This window comes from Staurois parvus, unplaced genomic scaffold (genome assembly GCF_062004578.1).
Source record: "Staurois parvus isolate SC_StPar_1 unplaced genomic scaffold, SC_StPar_1.0 ptg000832l, whole genome shotgun sequence".
In the NCBI taxonomy this organism is placed as follows: domain Eukaryota; kingdom Metazoa; phylum Chordata; class Amphibia; order Anura; family Ranidae; genus Staurois; species Staurois parvus.
The window spans coordinates 195689-210087 of NW_028318628.1; the positions used below are offsets into that span (position 1 = coordinate 195689).

General features: G+C 41.8%; 1 protein-coding gene across 1 annotated transcript in view; it reads left to right on the forward strand.

The window, feature by feature from the left end:
- The window catches only part of LOC149443749 (stimulated by retinoic acid gene 6 protein-like), a 78361-nt gene that overhangs the window by 15339 nt on the left and 48623 nt on the right, over positions 1–14399 (forward strand). Inside the window, exon 4 of the mRNA XM_089655335.1 lies at positions 11119–11203. Within this exon, the coding sequence (XP_089511461.1) occupies positions 11119–11203 (85 nt within the window). The remainder of the gene's footprint in view (positions 1–11118; positions 11204–14399) is intronic.

The following is a 14399-nucleotide window of genomic DNA, read 5'->3' on the forward strand; positions in this document are numbered from 1 at the left end:
GAAATTGGGTTTACAACTGCACTATCCAGTTTTCTCACAGTCAGAACAATGCTACATGAAAAAGGAGATACCATATTTGCCAGCTAACAGCACTTTTTTACTTCTATCTAAACTTTTAGAAGTAAGAAAGTGCTCTTAGCTGACAAAGATGGTATCTCCTTTTTGATGTACAGTGGATAAAAAAAGTCTACACACCCCTGTTAAAATGTCAGGTTTCTGTGATGTAAAAAAATTAGACAAAGATAAATCATGTTTGGAATTTTTCCACCTTTAATGTAACCTAAAAACTGTGCAAATCATTTGAAACTGAAATCTTTTAGGTGGAGTGAAATAAACATAAAAAACTAAAATAATATGGTTGCATAAGTGTGCTTTGTTGAAACACCTTTTGATTTTATTACAGCACTCAGTCTTTTTGGGTATGAGTCTATCAGCATGGCACATCTTGACTTGCCAATATTTGCCCTCTCTTCCTTGCAAGAACATTCCAAATCTGTGAGATTGCGAGGGCATCTCCTGTGCACAGCCCTGTTCAGATCACCCCACAGATTTTCGATTGGATTCAGGTCTGGGCTCTGGCTGGGCCATTCCAAAACTTTAATCTTCATCTGGTGAAGCCATTCCTTTGTTGATTTGGATGTATGCTTTGTGTTTTTATCATACTGAAAGATGAAAATCCGCTTCTTGTTCAGCATTCTAGCAGAAGATTGAAGGTTTTGTGTCAATATTGACTGGTATTTGGAATTGTTCATAATTCCCTCTACCTTGACTAAGGCCCCAGTTCGAGCTGCAGAAAAACAGCCTCAAAGCATGATGCTGCCACCACCATGCTTCACTGTGGGTATGGTGTTCTTTTGGTGATGTGCAGTGTTGTTTTTGCACCAAACATACAGTATCTTTTGGAATTATAGCCAAAAAGTTCAACCTTGGTTTCATCAGACCAGAATACATTTTCCGCATACTTTTGGGAGACTTCAGATGTGTTTTTGCAAAATGTAGCCGGGCTTGGATGTTTTTCTTCGTACGAAAAGGCTTCCGTCTTGCCACTCTACCCCATAGCCCAGACATATGAAGAATACGGGAGATTGTTGTCACATATACCACACAGCCAGTACTTGCCAGATATTCCTGCAGCTCCATTAATGTTGCTGTAGACCTCTTGGCCGCCTCCCAGACCAGTTTTTTTTGCTTTCATCAATTTTGGAGGAACGTCCAGTTCTTGGTAATGTCACTGTTGCACCATATTTTCTCCACTTGATGATGACTGTCTTCACTGCGTTCCATGGTATATCTAATGCCTTGGAAATTCTTTTGTACCCTTCTTCTGACTGATACCTTTTAACAATGAGATCTCTTGATGCTTTGGAAGCTCTCTGTGGACCATGGCTTTTGCTGTAGGATGCGACTAAGAAAATGTCAAGACCTACTAGAACAGCTGAACTTTATTTGGATTTTTCTATCCACTGTAGCACCGTCCTGACTGTGAGAAATTGGACAGTGCAGTTTTAAACCCAAATTCTCATTTTCAATCGCTCCTAAACGCAATGCGGCTCTGCTGTGATTGTTGCATAATAAATCAAGCTGCAATTGTGGCAAACTGCATTGCGCAAAATTTGTCGCCCAAAAAGGAGCAGGAGCTTCTTTGAGGGAACAAGCTTTGCACAATGCAGTTTGTCATAATTGCAGTGCGATTTATCACGTGAAAATCACAGCAGAACTGCACCACATTTAGGTGCTATTGAAAATAATGGCACCTGAACACGCATGGTGCGATTTGTCATTTTTACATAGTACTCTGGGATCATGGGCGAAATGTGCCAATTCTTCCCAAGATACTAACATCGCATATGGGAACACTGCCTGAAGCTCCTTTCACACAGCAGGTCTGATCAGATCTGTATATTTGTCAGTTTTTGAGGCAAGCCTGATCAAATCCTCCATTCATCCCTGGACCTCTGGACACTACCTGAATACTACAGACCTCTGGGCACTGTGTCAGGCTCGGCCCAACGGGATCTCTAGTGGTCCACAGCACGGGGTTTCCCAGGACGTGGAGTCTAAGTCCCAGTCTGCCTTTTCACCAGGGCCCCTGATGGTGGGGATGGACTTGGTGCAAGACTGGAACCAGGTCGCGCCCCTGGGCACCCCCGGCGGTGGTAGAGGGGTCCCGCTGAGGGTATGTGCCCGGAATGAGCCTGCTGCGAAGGGGACGACAGGTCCGATCCGAGCGGATGGATGGGATGGCAGGTTCTGATCCGAGCGGGATGGACGGATGACAGATCCCGATCCGAGCGGGATGGATGGGTGACAGCTAGGAGTGAGCGAGGTCAGACTAGCCGGGTCGGTATCGTGCGGGCAGCGTGGTACAGGAGGAGTAAGCGGAGAATGGTCGGGGTCACAAGCCAGGATCAGCAGGTAGCGGGCAGCGCGGTACAGAGGGTCAGGCAGGAGGATGGTCAGGGACGAGCCGGGATCAGAGCAGGAGAGGGTCAGCATAAGTCAGAACAGGCAGAGTTTGGCAACTAGGAAGCGTACTTACAGGACAGGAACAAGACCTTGCGGCAACCTGGAGATGCACAGGGCAGCTTTAAATAGAGCGCCCTGTTCTCCCATTGGTGCGGCCGCGATCGCTACTGCGCATGCGCGGCCGCGATCGCCGGCCGGGACGGATCGGCCGTCTGCGCATGCGCGCACCGCCGAGGACCCGGGATCCCTGACACACTGCTTTATATACTACAGACCTCTGGATACCACTCTACATACCACTAACCTCTGGACACCACCCTACATACTACTGATCTCTGTACACTGCTCTACATCCTACTGACCTATGTACACTGTCCTACATCCTACTTACCTCTGTACACTGCCCTACATCCTACTGACCTCTGGACACCACTCTACATACCACTAACCTCTGGTCACAACCCTACATACTACTTATCTCTGTACACTGCTCTACATCCTACTGACCTCTGGACACCACTCTACATACCACTAACCTCTGGTCACAACCCTACATACTACTAATCTCTGTACACTGCTCTACATCCTACTGACCTATGTACACTGTCCTACATCCTACTTACCTCTGTATACTGCCCTTCATACTACTGATCTCTGTACACTGTCCTACATCCTACTTAACTCTGTACACTACCCTACATACTATTGACCTACGTACACTGTCCTGCATCCTATTTACCTCTGTACACTGCTCTACATCCTACTGACCTCTGCACACTGTTCTACATACTACTCACCCCTGTATACTGCCCTTTATACTACTGATCTCTGTACACTGTCCTACATTCTACTTAACTCTGTACACTACCCTACATTCTACTTACCTCTGTACAATGTCCTACATCCTACTTATCTCTGTACACTGCCCTACATCCTACTGACCTATGTACACTGTCCTACATCCTACTTACCTCTGTACACTGCCCTACATACTACTGACCTCTGTACACTGCTCTACATCCTATTGACCTACGTACACTGTCCTGCATTCTATTTACCTCTGTACACTGCCCTACATCCTACTTACCTCTGTACACTGCCGTACATCCTACTGACCTCTGTACACTGCCATACATATTACTGACCTCTGTACACTGCCCTACATACTACTGACCTCTGTACACTGCCCTACATACTACTGACCTATGTACACTGCTCTACATATTACTGACCTCTGTACATCGCCCTACATACTACTGACCTTTGTACACTGCCCTACATACTACTGACCTCTGTACACCGCCCTACATACTACTGACCTCTGTACACTGCCCTACATACTACTGACCTCTGTACACTGCCCTACATACTACTGACCTCTGTACACTGCCCTACATATTACTGACCTCTGTACACTGCCCTACATATTACTGAGCTCTGTACACTGCCCTACATATTACTGACCTCTGTACACTGCACTACATACTACTGACCTCTGTACACTGCCCTACATATTATTGACCTTTGTACACTGCCCTACATACTACTGACCTCTGTACACTGCCCTACATACTACTGACCTCTGTACACTGCCCTACATACTACTGACCTCTGTACACTGCCCTACATATTACTGACCTCTGTACACTGCCCTACATACTACTGACCTCTGTACATTGCCCTGCATACTACTGACCTCTGTACACTGCCCTACATACTACTGACCTCTGTACACTGCCCTACATACTATTGACCTCTGTACATTGCCCTACATACTATTGACTTCTGTACATTGCCCTACATACTATTGACCTCTGTACACTGCCCTACATACTACTGACCTCTGTACACTGCCCTACATACTACTGACCTCTGTACACTGCCCTACATACTACTGACCTCTGTACACTGTCTTTTAAACTGTGGAAACCATCCACAATGCATGTGGAAACCATCACTGCAATCTGTCCTGCAATAAATAAATGTACTTTAATGGTTTATAGCATGGTTCCTTCTGTGACAAACCTACATGGCTGGCACTTGCCATGAATCTTTTTTAAGGTCTAGTCTTTACTCAGTCATTCTGGAAGTTTTCTCATTGGTTCCCTGCTGATAACAATCCCTGACCTTCATTTTTCACCTGGCTGGCAGCAGATTACAGACACACCTTGTGGCCATTACTGCAGGAACAACTCAGACATTATGGATTCTCTTCCCACTTATAGCACGTAAGTAGTGAAATTGTTTAAAAAGATTGTATATTCTCATTTTACTCTATACAGCTACTGTGTACTTTCAGATATCACACATATTTGCAGTTTAGTTAGTTAATGTAATATACTGGTAATTTCTTAAAACGATAGCATGGGAGACAGACTTGATGGAAGGAATACATCTGTGAGAATGTGTACCCAATGAAATGTGTATACATCTGTCATGTACTCAGCCAGAGCCATTTCAGCCATGTATGCATTTTGTAAGGGAACATTCATGGCATGATCTATTTGTTGCAAAAAAGGGTATGACACCTTATTGAAAGAGGCTGTTTTTTGGGGAAGGTGTTTTTTTTTTTTTAGATGTTGAAAAATCAAGTTGGCATTTGATTTTTTGATGGATGCCTATGAATTGAACTTTCTCTAGATTCCTGTACTTTTCGGGTCCTAAGACATGTCTCAATTTAGCCATACACCAGTAGAATTTGCTTGAAAATTTTCATTTTTGGAATGTTTGATTTTCTAATGGTTAGTGGGGTCAAATTAATATTGTGATGGGAATATTTGAAGGAGTAGGATAACATTTTTTTCTCAAACAAATAAAAATCTAACTGTGAATGTAGGTATGTGTAGTGTGATGGTGCCGCTCCAAGCAGGAGCTCAATACTTTTCTCACCGGTATATAGGGGGAGCAGTGTCCACAATAGTTTCCAGTCTTCCAAGCATGATGTGAGCAAGGCCTGTCACTCCGACCATGTCCACTGATGTGTTTCGCCTCGCCCATGGGGCAAAACGTGGCGGAGGCCTTGGCTGGAGCTATGGCTGAGGCCATCTTTAGACTAGATTCCACTAGCGGTTAAAGCAGCGTCCTTGCTCAAATCTAACTGTGAATGTAGTTTTCATTTGGGAAAAATTAATCCTAGTGTATTGAAGCCTGTTTAATGCGTCTGGGATTTCATTCAAATAAAAGGTCTGGAAACAATTTTAAGTAATAGAGGGGAAATCTTGCAAAAGGAACACTAGTGCTGGTGACCTGGGGGTCCCTCATTTTCAGGGATTTCCATTAAGAGACAGGAAATGAAGGAAAATCTCTGCAAAGAGACACAAACAGCGAAAAAAAAAATCCGACAGGGGTTATAACCTTCCCTTACTCTATCCAAAATGATTAAACAAAGTTTTGCCTATAGTTCTACTTTAATGATGGCAAAACAATTTTTCTGAAATTCTATAGGTACGTTCGAACTTAAAACGTAAACGTAACCATATATGGCCAGCCAACCCTGTGCTGAAGCCAACATGGTTATACTTTGGATGAACATAGCTTTTTACATTTTTATTTTTCATAAGCTTTGTGTTTCACTGAGTTTGTCACAACGAGGGCTATTTACTACAACTGAAGAGTGCAAACTCTGTTGCAGCTCTGTATAGAAACCCATCAGCTTCCAGGTTTTACTGTCAAAGCTGAGGTTTAACATGATTTTGAGTTTTAGTATGTGTGATCCACATATGTGGAGTACTGAGTAAGGTCTTTCCCAAAAAAAAGGGATTATTAAGAACAAAAAACATTTATTGATTCTTAAGCAGGAAAATATCCACTATGTGAATGTAGTTTTTAACTATGCAGACTCAGTGTTTACAAAACTATTTTTGGCCACAGATGCCATTCAATTTTAGTTGATCTAAAAGTGATAGTGATGGGTATTACCCAATGGGGTAATACCAACATCCCTTGTATATTGTAAGACCCAGAAATTAAAAGGTTTAAATGGGATTTGTGAGGTTTCTCATAAGTCCCAATTAGGCTAATTATTTTCTATGTGGATCAAAAAGTCATATTTTCTTTATAAGTACACATACATATGCCCATTGATAGCAAAGTCAAAGAGCCAAGTTTCCTATGTTCCTATTTTTCCATCATCACTAGGAATCATTTCATATAAGTTTATTTACATGTATAACAATTATCTGAGCCAAGTAAGTCCATACAAATTAGGAAATGTTCTGTGTAAAAGAAGTGATCTTAGCAGAGAAATGTTACTTACAACACAAATACAGTGTATATAAAAAGTCTACACACCCCTATTAAAATGAAATTTGAAAATGACAAAAAGTGACATTCACTAAATTCACTAAAATCACATAGTATAACATTACTGTATCAAACCATTTCACATACATTTTTTCCCTAGTGCTTTGTCCTGTGCCCTGCCTGCATTTTTACCGTTCTTTCTGCCTGGAAACTGAGAAACGTCCATAGCGTCCAAAAACCGTCCCTTTAGGTCAAAAGCGATTTTAGACCAGCTAGAGAACAGCGATAGTAAATCAGAACCACTTGCAGAATTGAGTGATAATGATTCGTGGGGGAATTCGTCATCAGACACTGAAAACAATTTTGCGACTTTGCTCAGTGATGTGCAAACTTGGTGCTATATTTCAAATTTCAGTGTTATTCCGAAATTATTTATCTTTGTCTAATTTCTTTACATCACAGAAACCTGACATTTTAACAGGGGTGTGTAGACTTTTTATATCCACTGTAGTTGTGTGTTTATAAGGTCCATTGATGCAAATCTGGCCTTGGTTTGAACCCTAGTGTAGTCACTGATTTCGGTGGGGTTCACACTTCTCTTGTTACATTCTTTATTCATGAAGAATCCAAAATGAAGCATTATATTGCTGGTAATAATCATGGGAAGTGTGCAGGCCTTCAAAAATCTCATCACTAGAATCTCCAGGATGTTTTAACTGTTCAGTTTCTACCAAAAATTGAAATACCAGTTTTTGGTGGGATCACTCTTTTAGACTGAGATTAGGGATATTAGGGACTCCACAGTGATTTGTTAATTGGTCATGCAAAGAAATGATAGCCAAAGTGGTCCTGGTTTAACAACTTACCAATTCTATATATCTGTAGTTGTCTATCTGTGTATGCCATTACATTATTTATCACTAGTAAGACTGGTCATGTATGGCCATAACAGTCCCACATATAGCATCCTTACCAAAAGAGGTTTAGAAACATGCATTCATGGAGGAAAACAGGAGATAAGCAAATCCAGGAGATGACCAAAAGGCAAAATGTAACTGAAAAACAAGTTCACACAGACACTTGTTTTAATTTGCTTAGCTCTTACCTAAATTCTATTTGCAGAGCTATGGATGTATCAAATTTATATGACAATTGCTTTTAGTCACCAGACATGACAGTAAAAAGGTTAGTGCAGATTGCCATTAAAATGCAGACTAAAGTACTGCTGAGAAGAACAACAGTCATAAAAATAGTACATGCCATCTACGAGTTGGTTTAGTTGTTGATGGAAACCTGTTTCTTTTTCTCCAACATAAAGTTTTATGTAAAGCTAATTACCCTCTTTACTGCCCATATCCTGCATTAAGAGCCCATCATGGGATGTTCTTTCTGTAAATTGTACCATCATCATGGCATCTTTCTATGGCACCCTGTGCTATGCAACAATAAGGTGCCTGCATGACGTTAGTGGGTAAGCCTTTCTGTCTACAGAAGGGGAAATATGATGCTCATAAAATACATCTAAAATATACTCTATAAACTGCAGCTATTTAAAAAGCAAAAACATAAGTGTTAAAAGATTTTTAACTGCTTTTAAAAAACATTAAGAAGTTGAAGAGAATTTGCAGTGAAGCCATGAAATTTCAGAAGGAAGCTGTCAATTTGTTAATAATTGGCTACACGATAGTTTTATGACAGTAAAACCAAACAAAATCAGCCTAAAACTTGCCCTATAGCCTGCTTAAATAAAATTATTTGTAAGGTTTCCTGTTTTGCTGATAAACAGGAGTTTCAGACACCAGGACCTCCAACCCAAAAGTGGTGGGCTCAGTTTACTAAGGCTAGGTTCACATCTTTGCGTTTCCAGTTTCATGTGTTTTTAAAAGTCTTTTTCAATGCACATTGATATGCATGACTAATAAAAATCTATTTTTAGATTTGTTACCAGGGTTTGGAAATGCATGCATGCAAAACAAATTCATACGTGTGTCTTTATTCATTGCCATTGACTTCTTAAAAGTCTGAGCTATTTTCAAAAATGCACTGCAGCACAGTGCACATGTTGTGCCCTGCCCTAGGCTTGATAAATTTAGATTTTGGCAATACTGTACTCAACTGAGCAGAAACATATATCTAAGGTCTAAGCTGGGGTGTGCAGTGGTCCTGTCTGCCTCTGGAAGAAGTTTCCAGAAATATAGTAGGAGAATCAATCTCTGGGCTATGAGTTTTTACCTGACCTCAGCCAGTCCCTGGGAGGGAGGCCCAGAAAGTGTGGTTGGGGAGAAGATAAATGTTTGGGAGGGTCTGTTTAGAGTTCTCTCTCTTCTGGGGGCCTCTGCCCCTGAGAGGCAGCCCAGGTTACGGAAGAGGTGTTGTAATCAGGTTTCAGCACGTGCTTGGCTGAGGGTCTTAAGGAGCCTGGATTAAAGAGGATTTTCTGGAGAATGCTACCTTAGAACATTTGGCTGGAGAAGGACTGGAACAGGACTTGTTTCACTGAAGAGTGTCACAGGGAAGCTGGTTAGGGAGCTGTCTCCAGACAGTGTGAATAGAACATTTTAACCAGAGCTTCAGGTGTGCCCTGTCCTCTGAAGGTTAGACACCAAAGGGTTGCTACAAGGATTGTGGTTGCTCTTACAGAGACTCTGACTAGCTGGCTGTCCCCTCTACCCCCAACATTACTTGGGGCTGCTACTGAAGGACTTGAGAATCTGTCCTCTAATGCCTTTGTGTGTTTTTGAGTATCCTGCAACCTCATCCCTCTACCAACCGACTACTGCAATAAATCTTCAAAAAGACACCCCTAGTCTGAGAAACAATTTTGTTGGTGTGCTCTGGAATTGGTATCTGGTCTTGGCCGCCTCTGAACAGGTAAGGGAGACCTAGATTGATTCCAGTGCTCCCTCCGGGGGTGAGCAATACACACCGATATGAACATACTATATTTATAACACTGCCTTTAAAGACAAATGTGCTTTAGCAGCTGCCAACAGGCATGTGAAACATAATTGTGCGAACAGGGTGAAAGGGACTAGAAACTGTCCACGTAATAAACTGACTGTCGCTTAGCCTGCTGAATAATGTGAGGCTGTGTTAAATTCAATCATCTGGTTATGTGCAAGCAAAAATCCATTTTTTTTATATTTCTCAGACGTGATTGGGTTTTCAAAGTTAGCACAACTTCATCTTATTCATTAGGCTAAGTCAACATTCACTTTAGCAAAGTTTACTTATACTTTGTTCAGCAAACAGTGTCTATTTTTTTAGTAATTCAACCCTGGTCTCTTTTTTTCTGAATTTGGAATCCAGAGGTTTCCTCTTATTATTGGTAATCTTTACCGGTTTCTAACTACTGAGAAGTAGTAGTAGTTGCCAAGAAAAATAAAAGTTTTACACACTGCTATCATAATAGAAGAACATACAGAGCTAGCCCATACTGAAAAGAGCAGGAGACATGGTATTTTCCTATATTTCTTTACTTTTCTACATAGATTAGTTGAATTGAGGCATGATAAAGCCACCACATCCCTTTGTTAGTATAAATCAAAGGTAGACATTTAGGTGAGACTTTGTAGGTGTCTAAAACAACATCAAATAGAATAAAATGTATTTAATAAATAAACATAAAATTATGTTTTACATACATGTAATCACTTATGGTTGATACCCTATGAATCCTGGTTTAAATATACCTCTGAATTTTCACCCCTTACTATATGGACGTCTAGTGCCTTTTATGTTACAAGGATTAAATGTCGCAGGACACAGTAGTCCTCCTACATAATTCATATCAGTAACTACTACATTGAGCTTCTCCAGTAGGAAGAGTGGGAGTGTTGCATTTCAGTAGGTTTTGCAGTTAGCTTGGTGCCATTTTATCAATAATTAATATTTCATATACTTGCACAAATTCCAGATCATATACACTAACTAATCAGTCAACTTTATGACCCTTGACAGGTTAAGTGAATAACATTATTAGCTCATTACATGGCATCTGCAAAGCTGAAAGTAAACATGCTGTCTCTGAAGTTGATGCATTGAAAGCAGATAAAATAGGCATAGCAGTTTGATGTGTATGGGGCAGTATAGCCGCAGACCAGTCAGGGTGCTCATGCTGACTGACTGCAAGCTTTTTTGAATAGGGTGAGCTCCTCCTTATTGACATACAATGCCAAGCGGTTAAATCTTTACCCTTTGTTAACAGGGACAGTGCTAGACTATTTTGCACCCTAGGGAAGACTAACTACTTGTACCCCACACAAAAAATAAAACTTCAAAACTTTTAGCCTGTGCAGAGATGCTTTCTCACCTCCTTGCTTAAGTTAGCTCCGTATGGAGGCTGACTGGGATGCTGCACGTAATACAGCTTGCACGGCAGCTCATTGACTGGATACCTCTTGTTCACAGATTATCTAAAGTTTGCAGGAGATGGCTTCGTGTCCAGCTACCATCATCCATTCCTGTCTGGGGACAGTGACACCAGGACCCAGAAGTGACTTTTACATGTTGCTTCATGGCCATTAACAGGAAGGGGAGATCAGTGAACAGGTGTTTGCTGATCTCCCTTCTACAAGTGGCACCCACCATACAGGTCCAAGGTTCACAGATGGGAGCGCAGAGTCTGGGAAGCATGGCAGGGCACATGGGGGGTGTGGAAGCAATCTGGAGGCTGCACAGCTATTAATGTGTTACTAAACCCTGGACCCTGCATTCACTATATCTGGTCTCCCACAGGACACAGAACATGGAAATGCAGTAATAGTAAATATAAACTGCTAAATACCTTTTCTCATCAGCATTATATAGCAGTCTTGTGACTTCTATCAGTGTCCAGTCGAACACTGGTTAAAGCTTATAGGAGGAGTTTTAATTCTCCTCTGACTGTTCTATGAGGCTGCATAACCTCTGACCCTCTATCTGGACAGTGCTGATTGGCCCTGTGCTGATCAACATGCACTCCTCCAAGAAAAAAAAAAGCTCTCTATCATACACACTAAACTGAGCATATGCAGAACTCTGTTCTATCTGTAGATGTACTCTGTACTATCAGCAGATGGATTGGGGACAGAAGAAGGGGAGGATCAGAGAAGTCAGGATCAAACAGCCTTTTTTAAACAATGTGGAGGATTAACCCTTTAGCTTCCACAGTGAGTATAACAAGCATGCTTTACTGCATATGCAGACTGATTTTACTGTTGTGGGTTTAGTAACAGTGGCAGAGCTGCGCAAAATCACGTATATATACATGATTTTGCATTTCCAGGTAGGGGGTACATGTAGCAGAATACATTTGGTCTAAATTTATGACAAAATTTGATTTTAAAATTTTTTTACTGGACATATTTAATAGCAAAAAGTAAAAAATATTGTTTTGTTGGTCTTTTTTTGTTTATAGCGCAAAAAATAAAAAATATTTTGGAGGAAAAAAGGACATAAATTTCATTTGGGTGCAGTGTTGCATGACAATTGTAATTGTTAGTTAAAGTAATGCAGGAAGGGGGGTAAATCCTCTGGAGGGCAAGTGGTTAATGTACCTCAAACCAGGGGCTGACTGACAACTCATGGGGCCTCCGGGCAATAAGGGATCATGGGGCCCCTGTGTCTTTGCCCACACTCAAAAAAGCCTATAAAAAAGGTACCAGGGGCATTTCATGGGGCCCCCTACTGACCCCGGGCCCTCGGGCAGTGCCCGAGTGCTCGAATGGTCAGTCCGCCCCTGCCTCAAACACAAGTGTAACTAAGAACTAACAAGAAGCATCCCACTGTGTTTATGTGATTGTTATCATTAGCACGGTGATGACCACACAGTACAGAAGGTGCTGTTGTATCTGTATACAGTGTATGGCTGTATCTCTGTGCCTCAGAAAACAGAAATTGTGAGCTTGCCTGTGCACTGGGTTCCCATTGCTGCCTGTGCCCTCGGTCACCTCTCTGTTGAATCACCTCCCACTGCTGGGCAACAGCCTTGCCTTCTGCCCCCTCTCAGTGGAGGAAGGAATAATTACTTTGCCAGCGAAAGGCACTGATCAGCATTGCAAAATGCAGTGCGGCTTTAGACGCCAGCACCTGAAATTGAAAAAAGAGTCCCTCTCCGCTCATCATCTCCAGGGCCCCTCTTGTGAACTGATGGGGCCCAGGGAAAATAGAATTAATGTTACAGCAGGGCCAGCTGTACTGCCCTGTCGGTGGCCTTGGATGTGGTTGCACCCTAGGCAGCTGCCTAGTTTGCCTAGTGATAGCACCAGCCCTGATGTTAGGACAAACACCATGACTAAGGAGCATACATGGTTTCCCTATCCCTGGGATCTAAACATCATTGGTCTGTCATGCAAAGCTCTGAAATGCTGAGAGGAAAATAGATCTCTTTCATCCCTAATAAAACCTGGAGGTTTTTCTTCTTCCTTCTGTTGAGGGTTGGTATGACAGGAGCTACTGTTATATGATCAAATCCTTGTTTCTTCTAATTTCCCATGTTAAAAATCTCTACAAGGTTATTGAAAAAAAAAATCCATATCATACTAGTGCTCCTTTAGTGCACTACGTTAAAGTAGAACTCCAGCCAGTATGGGATAGAATAAAAAATGGTTAAATTTAATTGGTAAGTATAAATAATTTGAAATAAAGAATATTTCTGTTTTAAAGTTGATCCAGCCAGTTTATCATAGAATTTCACTGTCAGGATTTTATTGATGATTGTATTGGTGACTCCACAAGAAATGCAGGAAGAATTCTCTCCAGCTTTTAGAGTTGTCACAAGGACAAGTATTCCCAATAGGTGATTTCCTTCTATACCGGTGACTGTCACTAGTGCGATTTTCCCCCCAATTTCTATCTTGGTGACAACATTAGCAATTAAACTCTGACAGGGGGTATAGTCAGTCAGCAAATGTACTGTATATATATATATATATATATATATATATACACACACTATATAGCAAAAAGTATTAGAACACCCCTCCAAATATTGGATTCAGGTGTTCCAATCACCTCCATGGCCACAGTTGTATAAAATGAAGCATCTAGGCATGCAGACTGCTTCTACAGACTTTTGTGAAAGAATGGGTCGCTCTCAGGAACTGTGAATTCAAGCGTGGTACCGTGATAGGTTGCCACCTGTGCAATAAGTGCAACTGTGAAATTTCCTTGCTACTAAATATTCCGTGCTCAGCTGTTAGTGGTATTATAACAAAGTGGAAGCAACTGAGAACAACAGCAACTCAGCCACGAAGTGGTAGGCCACGTAAAATGACAGAGCGGGTCAGCACATGCTGAAGCGCACAGTGTGCAGAAGTCACCAACTGTCTGCAGAGTAAATAGCTAAAGACCTCCAAACTTCACGTGGCCTTCAGATTAGCACAACAACAGTGTGTAGAGGGCTTCATGGAATGGGTTTCCATGGCCGAGCAGCTGCATCTAAGCCTTACATCACTAAGTGCATTACAAAGCATCAGATGCAGTGGTGTAAAGCAGGCTGCCACTGGACGCTAGAGCAGTAGAGACGTGTTCTTTGGAGTGACGAATCACACTTCTCTGTTTGGCAATCTGATGGATGTGTCTTGGTTTGGTGGTTGCCAGGAGAACGGTACTTGCCTAACTGCATTGTGCCAAGTGTAAAGTTTGTGGCGGGGGTGGGAGTAAAGTGGAGGGGGGAATTATGGTGTGGAGTTGTTTTTCAGGGGTTGGGC